This window comes from Durio zibethinus, chromosome 1 (assembly GCF_047325235.1).
Source record: "Durio zibethinus cultivar Kanyao isolate XHJ-2024 chromosome 1, ASM4732523v1, whole genome shotgun sequence".
In the NCBI taxonomy this organism is placed as follows: domain Eukaryota; kingdom Viridiplantae; phylum Streptophyta; class Magnoliopsida; order Malvales; family Malvaceae; genus Durio; species Durio zibethinus.
In genome coordinates, this window is record NC_143162.1 from 5,289,030 (window position 1) to 5,306,708 (window position 17,679).

The 17,679-nt window shown below is 30.3% G+C and overlaps 2 protein-coding genes across 7 annotated transcripts; both read left to right on the top strand.

Moving 5' to 3' along the window:
* The first annotated feature begins 4,808 nt into the window (after positions 1 to 4,808).
* Positions 4,809 to 12,206, top strand: LOC111311843 (synaptotagmin-3-like). 6 transcript variants are annotated; one of them, XR_016342018.1, is made up of 13 exons: positions 4,810 to 5,068; positions 5,600 to 5,698; positions 5,793 to 5,843; positions 5,986 to 6,109; positions 6,403 to 6,521; positions 6,896 to 7,004; positions 7,110 to 7,216; positions 9,945 to 10,021; positions 10,325 to 10,583; positions 10,990 to 11,364; positions 11,462 to 11,525; positions 11,623 to 11,754; positions 11,822 to 11,982. XR_016342018.1 is itself a non-coding variant. In XM_089760451.1 (12 exons), exons 1-12 carry the CDS (start codon positions 4,958 to 4,960, stop codon positions 11,948 to 11,950), a joined length of 1,653 nt encoding a protein of 550 aa, XP_089616577.1. In that variant the 5' UTR covers positions 4,809 to 4,957; the 3' UTR covers positions 11,951 to 12,206. The 6 variants fall into 6 exon arrangements, 5 of the variants coding, with proteins under 5 accessions (XP_089616577.1, XP_089616579.1, XP_089616573.1 ...); XM_089760451.1 differs by lacking the exon at positions 11,462 to 11,525 and having other exon boundaries at positions 4,809 to 5,068; positions 6,896 to 6,997; positions 7,142 to 7,216; positions 11,822 to 12,206; XM_089760447.1 differs by lacking the exon at positions 11,462 to 11,525 and having other exon boundaries at positions 4,811 to 5,068; positions 11,822 to 12,206.
* Positions 12,207 to 12,798: 592 nt separating this feature from the next.
* On the top strand, positions 12,799 to 15,692 carry LOC111311844 (RNA-binding protein CP29B, chloroplastic-like). Its single transcript, XM_022911606.2, has 5 exons — positions 12,799 to 13,316; positions 13,728 to 13,829; positions 14,288 to 14,587; positions 14,852 to 14,952; positions 15,370 to 15,692. The coding sequence occupies exons 1-4, from the start codon at positions 12,936 to 12,938 to the stop codon at positions 14,912 to 14,914; spliced, it is 846 nt and encodes a 281-aa protein (XP_022767341.2). The 5' UTR covers positions 12,799 to 12,935; the 3' UTR covers positions 14,915 to 14,952; positions 15,370 to 15,692.
* Positions 15,693 to 17,679: the final 1,987 nt, after the last annotated feature.

Here is a 17,679-nt window from a genome sequence, read left to right on the forward strand (position 1 = left end):
TGTGAATAACCCTAGATATTTTCAACTTTCAGAGGACTATAAATCAAGATCAAGATATTTTCTTTAATGATGTGTTCATGTAGATTTAATTATTATCAAATAAAGTTACCATCAAAACAAAAGCAAATTTTTTTGCCTTTCATATATTAATGTTTCCTAATTAACATTGGGAATCCTATAGATATTTATTTTATATAAGATATTATAATATGTGAATGTAACAGGAAATAAATATATCAAGATTTGAATATAAATTCAGTAAAATCTGAATGTCATCTAATTTATTATATAATTATATAAATCAATTAAATTAAGTCTCGAAATTATTTTTTAGATATATTTTTTAGATATTTATACGATTATTTTAAGTAAATAATTAATAAACCAAAAATTTTTTCTTAGGAAAGATAATAAATTTTCATATCCCAATTTTAATTTTAGTATAATCTAACAATAAATTAGGACAGAATTTAAGATATTTTGTAAGGATTTATTACTGCGATAAATAAGGAAAGAATATAAGTTTCTTTTCTGGGCAAGCCTAAAACTGTATTATGATTGTCTGAGAAAACAAATTAGCTGATGCATTATTGTTTTGACTTGTGGAAGATACTACCAATCTTTATTTTTGTAATCAAAGCACATGCTGCTTAATGGAAATGGGTCCCCCTAAAACCTAATGGCCTCATCCCCAAAAATAACAAAAAATCAAACCTTGTAAGCCAGATTTAGATGTAGCCTTTCAACATTATCCAATTTGTATTTGTAAAAATTGTCACTTTCATTTTTTTTTTTTTACTTATAGATGGAAAATTTTAACGTAAATATGTTAATTTTCTTTTTATTTGCATTAAAATAAGAGAAAATTTGTAGAAAATAAATAATTTAAACATTAGTTAAACATGAATTCAATGTTTGATCTTTGAAAAAGAAATTTGTCTTTAAGATTGTTTTAAAAAATTTAGATTCAAACTAAAAAAAAAAACATAACTCTATTATAAAAAAAAAAGAAATTTTGTGACAAAATAATTGAAGTGGTAATGATTTGTATTGGAATGAATTGCCCTAGAAAATGGGAATAATTGAATAATTAATAAGAAAAGTCTGATTTGTGGGTACAGGTACCCTAAGAATATAGGGTCACCTCTTATAGGTAAGCAGTTAATGATCATCTCGAGGAAGCAAAATAGAACTTGAATGCTAAACAATTTGACAAGAAGCCGCAGATAAAGGTAAAGTACCATATCAGTTCACACTGCACACCCAATACCAAGTGACAAGGCCTATAATTGATAATCCACCCACCAAAAAAGTTTTTTTTTTTTTTTTGTAATTTTATTTTGGAATGGATTTGGATATTCACTTTTTAGTAACTTTTTTCATTATGGGAATAAAAAATAAAAAATTATTGTAGTTAATAATTTTGACATGGACCCAACAAAAAAGGACGAACAAAGCTGACACCATCTCTCTTTCTCCAAGTTTCTATGGACATGCCAGCCTGATCTAGTCATTGGAAATTCAATACATCAAGCAACGGTTCCCTTATCTGCAGCTCTGTTTTTGTTTCTTCTCAATGCAAATATATATATATAATTATTAAAAAAATAAATTAATCAAACATGTAAATGTGACAAACTGAAGCAATCAAGATTTTTAAACAAGATGAACATGTTCAATGAACATTGATAATGTTATTACAATCCTTGTTAAATTGATTATTAATTAAATTCAATTTCAGCAGATGGGTTGGATGAATACCCATTTTTAAACAGAACAATTACCATTGAAAACAACAAAATTTTGTGTAATTTGACAGCTTAAAAAAGTTGCATTTAAGGGAGACAAATTCTCCATTAATGCAAACAGGGTTCAGATCAGTATGCTGCCAAAAATCTAGTTTATTTACTTTTGTTTACTAGATTGAGATTTTTGGGGTTTTGGGGATCCATTGAGAGGATGTTATATGAACTTAATTTATGTTCAGCTCCTGGTATCAATGGTAGTCCCCTCCATGGCTTTGGTTCATTGCATCTTACTTGTTTAACTTAAACAAACCAAGCATTATTAAATTCTTTTGATGTCTTTAATTTTGATTTTGGTATTTTTAATTGACTCATTAACACGTGAAACATCCTAAATTTTATGCTTGATGAAGTACCCTAGCTCATCAACCAGGAAACCTCCAAGCTTAATTCTATTTTGAAAACCCGAATTATAATGAAATATACAAAAGTTAACTTTGAATCTGAAATTCAGTTCAATTATTTCACGTAATTACATTTAAAATGTAATATTTAGTAAACTTAGAATTTAAATTTTAATATCCATAATTTTTTTTATTCTCATATTACATTTTTTTTTAACAAAAAAGAAAGTTATTTTTTGTTTTTTGTTTTTTTATATAATTTGAGAAATAAAAGATTCAAACTTGAAATTGTTTATAAAATTAAAATCTGGTCTCCTCTCAATCCATTACATTCAAGAAGAAAAAAGAAAGGGATAGAAGTTCATAAGTCCTTAGTCTTTGGTCAAGCCGAATTTATGATTATTTGCACGCTATAAGATTTCATGCTGGTAAATCCATAAAAGTCCAAATAAGCATATATTGAACTGACTTTTGAATGAAATCCTTTATGCCTAGTAGCAACATACAAGGAATTCATGTGAGTAAATTTGAAAAAGTTTAGGAACTTCAGCATCTACAAGCTAATTAAATAAAGTTACATGATCCCCAACCATTGAAAAAAGCTGACTACAAAATGGGAACAAGAACAACATTTTGATAGTGACAAGAGTTAAAATACACTTCTTTATTAAAATTGTCGTGTTAGCTTACTTTATTTGGTAATTGGCTAATGACACATTCATTTAGGTTCTATTTGGATAGATAATAGATTAGTTATAATAAAATTAAAAATAATAATAATTATTATTATAGTTGTAATTAAAAAAAATTTAATAAAAAATTTATGATGAATAGATTTCATTGAAATTAACATTTAAATTTTATTATAATAATTGAAGTTTAATTGTATTTTATTGAAAGTGTAATTCCATCCAAACATTCACTTAATGATAATAAGTAGATTCTAAAATTTTTTATATTTTATTCAGTTTAGTATTGGATTTGTTCGATAGTGTTTTTTTTTATTTAATTTAATAATTTATAATTTTTTTTAATATTTGTAATTTTATAAAAAAAAATCCTTTGGTAAATTGAATTCATTTGTAAAAACTACACGTCCATTGACCTAAAGTACCATTCGTTTTCAATTGGAAAAAAAAAAACACAGTTTGGTCACGTGAAACACTTTAAAGTTCAATGAATGCAGACAAAATCATCAACATCTTGTTAGCTTTTCTTTCTTGACTTATCAATCAAACTGGTTAAACCAATCGAGATCGTTAGAGGGTAATTGGAAGAGTAAAGTTCGGGTTAAATCATTTATAATTTTGATTTTTTTTTTCTTTTATTAAGATTCCGTCTGGTGATAACTTCCATTGAGAAAGAGATCCACTGCATTGGAGTCACATTTGAAGGCCAAATTGTATGAAATCCTGAAGTGAATTTTAGCCCCCAACAGTGACTCCAACGCTATGACAATGACCCTATTACGAAGTGGAAAAAATAGTTTTATTATATAAAACAAATATACAAAATTTTAAAAAATTTTATATATATTTTTGATAAGTATTTTTATTAAAAATTTTGATAAATTTTTTATCATTAAAATTTTTATATTTGTTTTTGATAAGTATTTTTATTAAAAATTTTGATAAATTTTTTATCATTAAGTAAGAAATAATCAAATTTAAATGATATATAATATTTAAAATTTTTTTATATATTATTAATATTCTCATTTAACTCTATTAATTTTTCAATTTAAAATTTATATTAATGTTTTTATTAAATTTTTTTATTTAAAAATTTTATGAATTTTACTTAAAATTTTTTTTTGTAAGTCTTTGTTCATTGTAAGGTAACGGATCACTTGGGGCTCTAAATTGAGCTGAATTTTTTCTAATTTGAATGGTTAGATATGTAGAGCTTAGATTCAATTTTAACACTTAGCCTCTTAGAATAAACCTCTTAGACAAGACTTGATTTGACTATTTAATTTTTTTTGCCATTTGTCTTTTATTTTTGCCTATATTGTTTGAAGTTCATGTTATATAAATTAAAATTTTGAATATTCGGTGATTAATTTAATTTTTTATTTTTTTATACCAAAAAATCATATTTAATAACAGAAAAATGAAATATCGTGTTGAGATTTAAAATTTAAATTTGTAATATATTATAATTATATAAATTAATTAAATTAAATCTTAAATTTAATTTATTTTTATTATACAATTATGATATTTTTAAATTTTATAGTAAAAGAGATGCATAATTTTAAACATATTGCATGTCATGATTGTATAATTAATTTAATTAAAATTAAAATTTAATTTATTTTTTATTATATAATTATCAATATTCTTAAAATTTAAAATCGTAATCTAATAATAAATAAAAGATATATATTAAATTTTAAAATTTAAATATATTATATATCGGAACTGTATAAATAATTGAATTAAAATTTGAATTTAATTTAAAATTTTTTATTACGCAAACATCGATATACTTGAGTTTTAAAGTTATAATTTGAGAATAGAGAAATGAAATACATATGATAAGAGCATTGGAAAAAACATACAAATAGTGTATAGACTAAAATACCTCTACGTTTAACGCGTGTACTCAACAGCGAAACTCTATTTTGGCGGTTTCCAGTAAGACCACCATCCGTTAGTTTCCGATTTCATTTTCTTTGCTTGTTTGCACATTAAATTTCATCACAATCTCTTTGAACATTTAAACTGCAAATCTATCGTTTCTTTGATCTGCATTCCTTTTTCAAAACTCATGTAAGTAAAAGGATTCATTCAAACTTCAAAGTTAATGGGGATGGTGGATTGTTTTCTAGGAATCATTGGCTTTGGAATTGGAGTTCCCATTGGGCTGTTCATTGGTTTTCTCTTGTTCATTTATGAAGAGCCCGCAGATCCAAAGGTAACAGACAAATTCTTTGATGGGGTTTTCTTGTTTTCCTTAATAATTCAGTATCCACGCTTACATGATGGGTTTGATGTCTTTTTGAACGTTGGTTCTTTGGCTTTTTATAGAAGATTTCTTCATTTTTTTTTTGTAAGTGCCTTCTTTGGTTTCTGTATTGACATTTTGGTAAAAGACTGCTTTCATTTGCTGATCAATTTTCCAATCAAATGATTCTGAGGAAAGTCGATGAATATTTTCTGTAATTTTCTAGGTGAAAGTGCATGATCACATTTCCAGTGTTGATTTTTCGTCCCCCACTTCTAATCAGTAGTTTTCTTACTTACTGTTGCAGTTCAGTTATCTTTACTTTTTCTGCTCTATAGTTATTTCATCATTTGGTATTAGATAAAAGCAATACAGGTCAAGCTTAGAATCCCAAGCCAGGCCCTCAGTCTCTCAGCTAGAAAGCTTCATAGATATGTTATCTAATTTGGAAATGTCATTGAGATATCTTTTGGAGTAATATTTCTAAGCATAAATTTGCAGGATCCAATAATCAGGCCACTTCATGATTTTGATACCAGCTCTCTGCTTGATATTTTGCCTGAAATTCCTTTCTGGATGAAACATCCTGATTATGATCGAGTGAGTACTAAGATAGGTTCTGCTTATGCTTTACCAATGCCATTTGTTTATTTTGTTTTCTTGGTTTTATTCTATTAATTTAATCCTTGTACAGATTGACTGGTTGAATAGGTTTATCTCCGACTTGTGGCCTTTCCTCAATAAGGTGATGAGTTCAGCATCACATTTTTCCCCCTGCAAACACTTCAACTTCTCAGATAAAAAAAACACAATGCCATTCAAGTTCTGGAATTGAATTTATCATTAACTATTCCGTTAACACAGAATTTGCATATACTTCTTCTTAGGCAATTAGCGGTATCATAAGAAGCATGGTGGAGCCCATATTTGCAGAGTACAGTGGCAAGTTTCAGATAATATCAGTATATTTTAAGAGTTTGAGTCTTGGAACCATTCCTCCTATATTTCACGGTAAGACTTGTCTCCAAAGGCATGCTGCTGAAATAAGTAATTAGTAGAATCTACAACCCAGTGTTTAAGAGTTTTTCTATATAATCCATACTGCTGGCTATGTACTCTACTCAACAATACATGAAACATACCTGCATTGGTGGTGTGCTAATTGCAAAACAATACATAAGATGGTTTCATGTTTGAGTCAAGACTATATATGTAGTTCTTTCTTTTTTTTTTTTGTAATCTTCTTTGGAATTTTCTTTCCATTGCTGTTTACTAAATATATATCTTATTCATCAAACTGGCAGGTATCAAAGTTGTCGAAACCAATCAAAACGAACTAGTATTTGAGCCTGTGCTTAGATGGGCTGGAAATCCTGACATCACTGTGGTGGTGAATTTATTGTCTCTTAAAATCACACTGCAGGTGGGAAGAGCTTCTAACCAATATCTTAACTGTAGTAGGGTGTTGAGAACTTTAAGATGATGAAATGACAAATAGTGGAAGTTTTTCTAGTGTATTTTAATAGCATTTGACTCAAGTCCCTTTCTTCAATAAATTTCAGATAAGCTACATGTCTTTCTTGATATCAAAATTCAGTGAGCTCATCACAGTACCTGAATCAGCTAACTCTAATTTAATTTCTCCCTTCATTGTTTATTGATAGCGTTTCACACAATCACGCATCTAATGTGATAGGACTTGATATTTATATATTATTACTGGTAGCATTGCATATTTTGATTAAGTCTGTGATTGCATTAGATGTATCTTAAAAATGTGCCCATGCTTGTTCTCAGCTGTTGGATGTACAAATATGTGCAGCACCTCGGATAGCTTTGAAGCCTCTTGTGCCAACATTCCCTTGTTTTGCTAGGATAGCAGTTTCTTTGATGGAGAAGGTAACTGGTAATGTAAATTTGACAAAGTAAAATTTTGATCTTGTTTTGGTTCTTGTGTTAGAGGGTTCCAGTTAAAAAGTTTCAAATGGAGTAAAACTCTTATAATAACCAGCTTTGGTGAACGATTCTCAAACAAATATGCAGCCACAAGCTGACTTTGGACTGAAATTATTGGGAGGCGATATTATGGCAATTCCAGGATTGTATCAGTTTATTCAGGTGTCATACATCTCTCCCCCTTACTCTTTCTAGGATAAAATGTCTGAATTTCTGGAAGAGTGTTTACCTTTTATATATCAATCATTTAGATAAGACCACAACACGCAACTACTAGAAGTTGACTTTGTTCTAGATATTTACTTTAATTATTTGTAGGTTGAAGACATTTTCTTTTTTTTTTTTTTTTGGTACAAAGGAGGCCACATCCTTTGTTCCAGATGTCTACTTTAATTATTTTGGTGACTTCTTTTCTTTTTGGTACAAATGAGGTCATAACTCGAGGACAGGGGAAAGAGTTATAGAGATTTAAATTTTAGATATGTCGGATATTATTTTTTAAAAGGGTATTTAATTTATAAAATTTTAAATTTTGAAAGAAAATGTGATATTTAGAAGTTTTTTTTATTTTTATTTTTAGTGCATCACTTATTTAGATGTATTCATTTGGTTAGGAAAAATTCACACATTTTAATTTTTGAATAATTATTATAATCTTCTTGATGTATATATTAATTTTAAAATCTAATCTGATTTCAATTACAACCACCCTTATTTGCCTAAATTGTTTTGATGTGAAACATTTGGAACTTGAAAAATAATTTTTTTTTAAGGTGTTTTTATTTTTTAGTATTCATTTGATTGTTTGTTGGAAATTTTTTTAAGGTGCTTTCCAACAAAAACGTCTTAAAAAAGTTTTTATTTGATTCATTTAGAGCTTGGAAAAGAATTTATTTTTAAGGTGTTTTTTAATAAAAATGTTTTAAATAATTTTATTTTATTATTTTTTAAGGAGATTATTTAAGGTGTTTTTTGTTGAAAAATACCTCAAATAATTTGGAAAGATAAGGAAAGGAAAATAATGAAAAAGAAAGTTTTTTAAAGGAAATAAAATGATATATGTAACCTTTGTTCGAATAATTAAAATTAATAAAAAAAAGAAAAAAATGAATTCTAACAACTATTGTTTAGATAAAGAGTGAAAAAGAAAGGAAATGATTTATTATAATAATTTTTTTCAATTATAACATTTTATTGCTTGTGATTTTAGAGCACTTCTAGACTATGATATGTTTGATATTTTATCTGACCTCATAATTGTTGCTATATCAATGATTTTTAATCAAGTTAAATAGGAAGATATTTTACAAATATGCATTGATAGATTTTGAGCTAGTCAATCGTATCATAAGCCCAAAAAATATATCTATTTATATTTAACTATTTATCAATATCAAATTACCAAAAAATTATAAAAAATTTTTATATTGGAAGAGATATGTGAAACTTACTTGAAAAAATAGATGGTTTTAAAAAAATTACAAGATAATTGTGATCTACTTAGGTTTTCTTATTAGGTTTTTAGTATTAATAAAATGATAAACATAATAATCTTTTTATAAAAAAAATATTTGTCAGCTTTCTTTTCCCTAGCTTTTCTTCCAAATTGGGGTATTAAAAAAATTAGGTTTACAAGAGAAACTAAAGATTATTTGGTTTTCATCTCTTTCTTTTTTTTTTTTTAAATTAAAAATTTATCTAAATAAGAGAATGGGGTTTTGTTTCCTTTACATTCATTTACTTTCCTTCCTTTCCCCTCAATCCAAACACATTGTTAAATAATTTTGATATATTTTTTTAAAAGGAATTATTTAATCTTGGTTAATTATTTAAAACGTTTTTAGTAAAAAATATCTTAAATAATCTTGTTCATTTTTTAGGGATCATTTAAGGCTTTTTTTCAACCCAAACGCCTTAGATGATCATCATTTAAGGCCTTTCTTTTCCAAAAATGCCTTACATGATAATTATTTAAGGCATTTCTTCAACCCAATATTTATTTAAATAATAATTTATTTAAAGCATTTTTTATGTCAAACGCCACTAATTTTTTTGGTAGCAGAAACTTACAACTTACTTATAGTCACTACTAGACATAATTTTTTAAAATGGTAACAGTTATTTCATATATTTTTTATTTAGATCAAATTTGAAAATAATACAACTTTCCTTGGAAATCTTACAATACCACAAGGAGAGGTGGGTTGCTGATTCTAGGACCTCAGGTATTATTAAGAATATGTCACTTTTATGTGAAATCATATTACTTTGAACCAAATATTAGAATGAAATACCCACCAGTAAGATTCCTAAGGAAAATTTGTGGATTCTATCAAACCAAATGTCCCCTTAGAGTATTTGCATAAATCAACTGAACTAAATTACAGTTTTTAAGTTGAAGGCCTATGAATTGATAGCAAAACTGTTAAAATGATCCTAGCGTAAGAATAAAATTTATAGAGTACATGTTAAACTATCAAGTTTTGCCTTAAGCCTAACAAAGAACTGATGAATAATCTAGTTTTTTTCTTTGTTTATTTTTCAGTTGACTTATTTGTATTGTTTGACACCACTTCTTCTTACATTTCTTCATCTTGAAATTCTATTTGCACACTCTTTCACTTGATAGCATAGGGTAATGTTTATTTGTGAACAGTTGCCACTAACTGCAAATGCTGTTATTATAAAGAACAAAATGTGCATTGCTACAATCAAATTTATATCTGTATCTGAAAGGCATTCTATTTAAAACTTTGGGATGCTGATGCATTTGCCTTGGAAACACTTCGAAATTGAGAAAGTACAATTTATGAATACAAGACCTGTAGTATCTTCTTTTAGCATAAACCATCTTAGATTCTTGGAGTACTGACTTTTCTGTTGCCTGCAGGAAATGATAAGAAAACAGATTGCTAGCTTCTATCTTTGGCCACAAACTCTTGAAATCCCAATTCTTGATGGTTCAGTGTAAGTGCCTGACAAATATCAGATTTAGATTTGTCTTTCTGAGCCATATGGTTATCCTTATTAATTTTCAGTAACATCAAATTGTTAAGACAACATTTGATTCTGCATAATTTCTTGGCTATTCACTGCCATTAGAGTGTGTTTAGTTTCTATTGACTGGATGTTAAAAGGCAGAAGAATCTCTTGCACCCGGCTTTTCACTGTTATGTTGTTAACACGTTAATTGAAGTCTTTTAATTCCAAGCTCCATTGTGTTTATCACTCACATTTTTCATTTTTTAATTATTTTTTCCATCGCCGTAGAGGGGCTACAAAGAAACCTGTAGGCATATTGCATGTGAAGGTTGTGAGGGCGCTCAAACTTTTAAAGATGGACTTGTTGGGATCCTCTGATCCTTATGTTAAACTCAGCCTTAGTGGGGAAAGGCGGGAAAGGCTCCCGGAGAAGAAAACATCTATTAAAATGAGGAACCTCAACCCTGTGTGGAATGAGGACTTCAAGCTTACAGTAAAAGATCCGCAGTCGCAAGTCCTTCAGCTGCATGTTTATGATTGGGAAAAGGTTTAATATTTATCTGTTTCTTATAATTCATATATAATTTTTTTAGTTGCCATAGTTATAGAAGACAAACCATACTTTCATATAGAATTAGCATCATAAAAAAACTAGACCTTTCTGTTACTTTGCATGCTCTTGATGGAACATAGCAAAGGAGTATTTGAGATATATGCTTTTCTCCTTTTATATTTATCCAAGTATGTGTGATAAAACATAATACTAATGCACATGTTATCAAACAGGATAATATCATTTTTTTTCTGATTAAAGCATTTATCATTAAATGGGTCCCTTGAGGGTCTTTAATTTTAGACTATAAATGGGATTTGATTTGATATTCAGGCCAATCTCATTTACTTATAACTGATTTTTGGATCATTGGCAATGATTTTGTCCTCTGGTTTAACAGGTTGGGACACATGACAAGTTGGGAATGCAAGTGGTTCCACTAAGATTACTCACTCCTCATGAAACACAAGAATTTTCACTTGATTTAGTCAAGAACACAAATCCTAATGACCCGCAAAACAAGAAACGAAGAGGACATCTAGTGGTGCAGATGACATTTAATCCTTTCAAAGAGGATAATGAAAGATACAGTGGACCTTTAGACAGATATGCAACTAGTGAGAGTGGTGTCGGTAGGTTACCCATACATGATGGGTCCATTTGTGGAGCTGGTTTGCTTTCAATTTTAATTCAAAGAGCTGAGGATGTTGAAGGGAAGTATCATAACAACCCTTATGCTCTGATTGTTTTCAAAGGAGAAAAAAAGAAAACCAAGGTATATATATATATATATATATGTAGATATAGAGTTTCCTTTAACACTTTATATCAGTTTGAACTTTTATTTCCAAATCCCTTTTACTGTTTACAAGCACGAGGGGTTCACAGGGACATCATCAAAGTACATAGACATGGGAATATGGAGCATCATACACAGTTGTGGCATCATACAGCTAGAAAGACAATCTTTCATTTCCTTTAATATTGTTAAGATTTTAATATTCTATTTATTATTTGATTTTATTTCATTTAGATGATCAAGAAAACAAGGGATCCAAGTTGGAATGAAGAATTCCAGTTTGTGCTAGAAGAGGCACCTCTGAAAGATATGATCCATATTGAAGTTATAAGTAAGCGGACACACTTTGGTCTCCTTCGACAGAAGGTTGGGACATCACCCTTTCTTGTACTTGCAATGTAATATCAGCCTCTCATCTTTGTGATTTTTCCAGGAATCATTGGGGCATGTGAATATCAATCTTAATGATGTAGTTTACAATGGACGAATCAATGAGAAGTATGACCTAATCAACTCAAAAAATGGTGTGATTTGCGTTGAGATACGGTGGGAAGTGACTTGAAAAAGATCAAATTACATAAAGATTCTTTAATATATGTTCAGCAGGCATTTGTCTCCGCCATTCTTCACTACATGGGAAAATGACTATTCTTTTGATACACAGTGACAAGCTGTAGTGCAAATTATACAACATTTTTTATTGTTACAAGGCACGGCATTGGTGTTGCTTGCTGTCTAGAGATTAATGATAAAGTTTTGAGTGTAATCATTCATCAGATGTAATCTACATAATTGTAATGCAATCAGTTTTTCTGATATGCACAACGACCAGATCACCCGTTTGTTGCTGAATCTGATTCAGTGGCTTGTAAATCTGATAGATAAATCCAGCACAGTTGGCTAAGACAAGACTTGATGTTTGGCTGAGCTGTTGTTGGTGTTAATTTTTCTGTATTGTTTTCGAATTCCAAGTCAACCTTGGAATTTAGGAACATAAAATCAAGAGAGCTGCTGAAAAATGAGCTTAAATTAATTAAGATGTTCACTACACCCTCAAAAACATAATGCTCAAGCCTTTGAAAAATTTAAAATTTAAAATGAATCACTAAAAGCAATGATCTATATCAATAGTCTGTATCTTACCGGTGGGTGTACCATTTTATTTTGATATTGGAACATACCCGTATCAATGTGAATCCATATATCGTTTCACATTATCAACTTTAAAATTTTTTTTGTTTTTATATTCATGTTACCAAAATTCAAGCATAGATAACTTCAAATACAAGAAAAATTTTCTGAGTTCTATCCGGAAAAATATCTATCTCAGTCTATATCTTATCAACAAAATCCAAAGGCCCCGATCTCATCACATGTAAATCCAAACTTCCAAAGTACGGGACTTGCTCCTCTTAACCCCAAAAAATTATCTTTTCCTATCCTTCTTAATAAATATCTGACCCAAGCTATTCTTCATAAACCCTCTCTTCCTTTTCGCCTTATCTGTTGGGCAAAGCAGAAAACAAGGGCCGAAAAGAAAAGAAGCAATGTCTGCTACATCTACCTCATCTCTCATACCCCCATCTCTCAAACCCAAAACCTTATCTTCATCAAACCCAAGACCCATTTCACTTTCCCTCTTCTCTTTTTCCCACAGGCTCCATGCAAAGCCTCTCTTCTCTTCTGCTCTTCAAAGTTTCGAGGTTTTAACCAAAAGGTCTGCTTCTTATTCTTCTAAGTTTGTTAGAAACGTTGCCGTTTCATCTGAGTATCATCAGGAAGAGGAGCTTTTTGGTAGTGATGATGTAGAAGGGGCTACTAGTTTCTCCCCTGACTTGAAACTTTTTGTGGGTAATCTTCCTTTTAGCGTGGATAGTGCCCAGCTTGCTGATTTGTTTGGAAGCGCTGGAAATGTTGAGATGGTTGAGGTACTTTTGTTTGGAAGTGTTTTGGAATTGGTTGCTGAATGTTGAAATAGATAGTTAGCTAATTGAAGGGCAGTCATGATATAAAGTATGAAACTTCAGAGAGATGTTGTCCTTTGGTCGTTAAATTAAGCATTTATTTGAATTAAAGCACTATAGACCTTATTGCTTAACCTGTTAAATTATGGTATGGATGAGTTTTTTTTCTTTTAATTTATTTCCAGATGAATGTTGAATATTGAAAAGACATTTAGCTAATTAAAGGGTCATGACTCATGATATAGCTTGTCCTTTGGTGATTTAATTGAGCATTGACTTGGATTGAAGCAATAAGGACCTCATTGCTATCATTTGGGAAGTTAAGAAACAAGATGCTCACTCCATTTGATGTGGTGAAATTATTGCTTTTGGCAGGTGATTTATGACAAGGTAACTGGAAGAAGTAGGGGATTTGGTTTTGTAACTATGTCCACAATTGGGGAAGTTAAAGCTGCTGCTCAACAGTTCAATGGCTATGTAAGTCATTTTTTGGGGTCATATGCTAAGAACTTATAGTATTTTGTACATTTCTTAATTGGATTTGCTTTGTTTACATGTCTATTTAAACAAATGTGACTATCCTTTTTTAAGTTTATAGTACGTATCAATGACCATTTTCTTCTTTGTCATTGTTAGAACAGTTTGAAGGTTGATATCATGTTCTGGCTTTAAAGCCCACTGTTGCAAATGAATTTGATCAACATCTGAAGTAAACAGCTTTATTCTTTCTTTCCTCTATTTTCTTCCACATTCTCTCTTGCAGCATAGTAGATGGGAAAAGGGGTGTTTCAGTGGCAAGTGTGCTTAAGCTTTGACTGTATTAATAGCTAATACCCCCATAAAAGTAATCAAGGCATAATAAGTCTATAGTTTTTATCAGAAGTTTGTATCAGGTTATGATAAAATTTTCTTCTGTTTGTACTTACTGGTTGCAGGAATTGGAAGGGAGGGCATTAAGGGTAAACTCAGGACCTCCTCCTCCTCGTAGGGAAGAATTTTCTCCTGGAGGAGCAAGAGCTGCTCCAACTATGGGCGGTTCAAATTGTGTCTTCGTTGGTAACCTTTCATGGGGTGTTGATGATTTAGCACTTGAGACCTTGTTTAGCGAGCAAGGCAAGGTTGTGGAAGCAAAAGTCGTTTATGACAGGGAAAGTGGTAGATCAAGGGGTTTTGGCTTTGTTACTTATAATTCTGCTGAAGAGGTGGACAGTGCCATTAAATCCTTGAATGGTGTTGTAAGTTGATCATTACCTTGATTATTGATGTGTGAATGTTTATAGTAATTTGCAATCAATTACTTTTATTGGATCTGAAGTGATAGAAAATGTAAGATAGGTTCTTTGGCTAATTTATACTGTCAAGTATCATTCATGCGTCTGTCATTCTATGCTTGGAACCTATTGATTTTCATGTGCATGATTTTGTATAAAACTGCTACTTCTAGAAATCTAATAAGTTCATTAATGATTATGAATAACCTAAAATTTTGTTTCGTGCAGGATTTGGATGGCAGACCAATTCGAGTCTCTGTGGCAGAGTCTAGGCCAAGGCGTCAATTTTGAGCGTGATGGTTTCCTACTGGTACTGCTAAATTATTGGGGTATGAGTTTAAATCTTTGGGCATTTAGTCGGTTTTTTGTTATAAAAATTTTTGCTTGCCAGGCTACATTTGGTCAATATTATACTTTCTTTATCATTAATTCTATAACTTTCCCTCATTAATCTTCCTATTTTTACATTTCATCATCATCATGGACTTGGAGATCTTCAGTTTTCAAACCTAAAGCACATGAACTTACTTGTCGACCTTTAACTTATATGACATATCCACACATTTTAGGTTGAAGATGTGCTACACAAATTTTATGTGAAGCTCAATTACCTTCTGTTTTGTTCTCTAACCTCTAGATATTATCCATATAGAAAATTGGTCTTAAATTAAAATTTCATTGCTTATATTAATTTATAAGTTTTGATTAAACTGCATTGTTAAGACTTGCTGTTCTCTTTTTGCCAGAGACGCCTAGAATATGCAGTTGGAAGCTGGCGGCTGCATCCTCTCTCTGTTCTTGGGAATCTGCAAAAATGCTTCTTGTACCAGCTGCTTATGGGCGTTATGACCATATGTTCTTTTCGACATCTGTGCTTAGATTAGAAAGAGCAGATAATGAGCTGATAATATCCATTGAAATATTTTCGTTGTATGTTGTGTCATAATTCAGTTACTGATATGTAGCCGTATGTTTTAGCTCATGGGATTAGAGTTACTTCAAAATTATTGACTTGTTTTGCTACCTTGTATATCTTGCGCTGGAAGAATGCCTATGCTTGTTGAATGAATTGCAGCAAAAGAAAAACCTGGTCCTAGATTCTAAATTTTATAGATGTTTGGATTTGAAAGATCAATAATTTATGGGAAGGGGGGGCACAATGAATTGGATGTGAAAGAGCTTAGGGATGTTTATTCCTAAGGGAAAGGTTCAATCTTTATCCACTTTAGAGTGGTGATCAAGAAGGAAACGGTTTGTCCCGATCGCAACCCCCCAATTTCTTCATCATAACAGTCTTGGTCTTGAGAGCTTAGTGGACTGTTCCTTATTGCTGGAACCCAAACTTCAATATCGGAGAAGAATCCGAACCATGTCAATATTTTTCGATCAGAAAGATCTGAGTTCCTGTTCTGATTGGGTAATTGCAAAAATTAGGGTTTTAGGGTTTTTTTTTCCCAAATGAAAATAAAACGATATATATATTTTTATTTTTATTTGGGTAAATAAGTTTTTTTTTTCTTCTTTCGGTTACCGAGGCAAAAGAACAAAAGCCAAGTCTAAAACAAGTCAAGAAGATCAATGTGAATTTAATCCAAATGAACATTTGCTATGATGCTTATGTTACACATCGACATTTACGTTTGAAAAATCTCACGTTGATAATATTTCATTATAATTTGAATAAAATAAAATAAAATCTTTATCTTTAATTAAACAATCATCTAAATATTTAATTTCATTTTAAATTAAATATTTAGTCTGAGGGCATCAAACTATCGTTTAATTGATATTAACTTTTTATCTCTTTTATTAACATCTATGAATTATGATTATGTTTTTGAAAACCGTGGATATTTGTACTCAATTTATTAGATATTATTTACTTTAACTCGAAAATTTTATGATTTTGTTTCATAATTCGAAAGTCTCACGATTTTGTCTCATAAAAAGTACTTTTTATGGGACAAAACTGTGAGACTTTCAAATTAAATAGATAACACCTCACATAAATACATCACAGGTTGAGTACGAGTCTTCACAAATTTATAACATCTTAAGTAATACCCTAATCTCACATCAAGATAATTTGAAGTTTCGTTATGATATATACGTAGAGATTTAAAATATAAATATGTGAGGTATCTTTTATGAGACAAAATCATGAGATTTTTGAGTCAAAACGTACAATACCTAACAAGTTTATCCTACAAAAAGTGCCTCATAAGTTTTGAGTTTAAGTTTCTACATATATATTATAGTAAATCTTCAAAGCATTTCGATATGAGATTGAAGTGTCACAAACTCTTCTGTTAAAAATTGACATATCAATCAAGTCTAACACAAAGTACACAGATCCACCGAATCATATCAATAGTAAATCTTCAAAGCATCTCGATGTGAAATTAAAGTGTCATAAATTCCTTTGTTAAAAGAATCACACTAATAATAAATCCTTAAAGCATCCCAATGTGGGATTAAATTGTCACAAAACTTAACTCATGCAGTATTCTAGAGGTAGCTCACATGGTGTAATACTTAGCATTTGTTCGATTGTTGATTGCTCTGATACCATTTATGGAAACTCATACCCAATTTGTGAAAGCCTAACACAAAGCGCACACAAATCACACTAGACGTTGAAATTCTAGAGGTGGCTCTCACCATATAGCACTTAACTCTCGCATAATTTTAGAGGTGGCTCTCATGGTGTAACACTTAGCTCTCATCCAACGGATAATTGTTTTGATATTATTTGTGAAAATCGTACCTAATTTGTGAAAGCCCAACATAAAACATACATAGATCACACTAAACGTTGGGATTCTACAGGTGGCTCTTACTGTATAGCACTTAACTCCCGCAAGATTTTAGAGGTGACGCCCATGGTGTGACACTTAGCTCTCGTCCGATTGGTGACTGTTTTGATACCATTTATGGAAACTCGCACCCAATTATTCTAATACTATTTGTGGAGATTCGTACCCAATTTGTGAAAACCCAACACAAAGCACACATAGATCACATCAAATGTTGGGATTCTACATGTGGCTTCCACC

Excerpts from the sequence above, each read along its gene's own strand:
- LOC111311843 (XM_089760447.1), top strand. The coding sequence starts at position 4,958 with ATGGGGATGGTGGATTGTTTTCTAGGAATCATTGGCTTTGGAATTGGA. Across the intron at positions 6,110-6,402 it reads CATTCCTCCTATATTTCACG|GTATCAAAGTTGTCGAAACC; the intron begins GTAAGACTTGTC and ends TCAAACTGGCAG. Across the intron at positions 6,522-6,895 it reads CTCTTAAAATCACACTGCAG|CTGTTGGATGTACAAATATG; the intron begins GTGGGAAGAGCT and ends GCTTGTTCTCAG.
- LOC111311844 (XM_022911606.2), top strand. The coding sequence starts at position 12,936 with ATGTCTGCTACATCTACCTCATCTCTCATACCCCCATCTCTCAAACCC. Across the intron at positions 13,830-14,287 it reads CTCAACAGTTCAATGGCTAT|GAATTGGAAGGGAGGGCATT; the intron begins GTAAGTCATTTT and ends TACTGGTTGCAG. Across the intron at positions 14,588-14,851 it reads TTAAATCCTTGAATGGTGTT|GATTTGGATGGCAGACCAAT; the intron begins GTAAGTTGATCA and ends TGTTTCGTGCAG.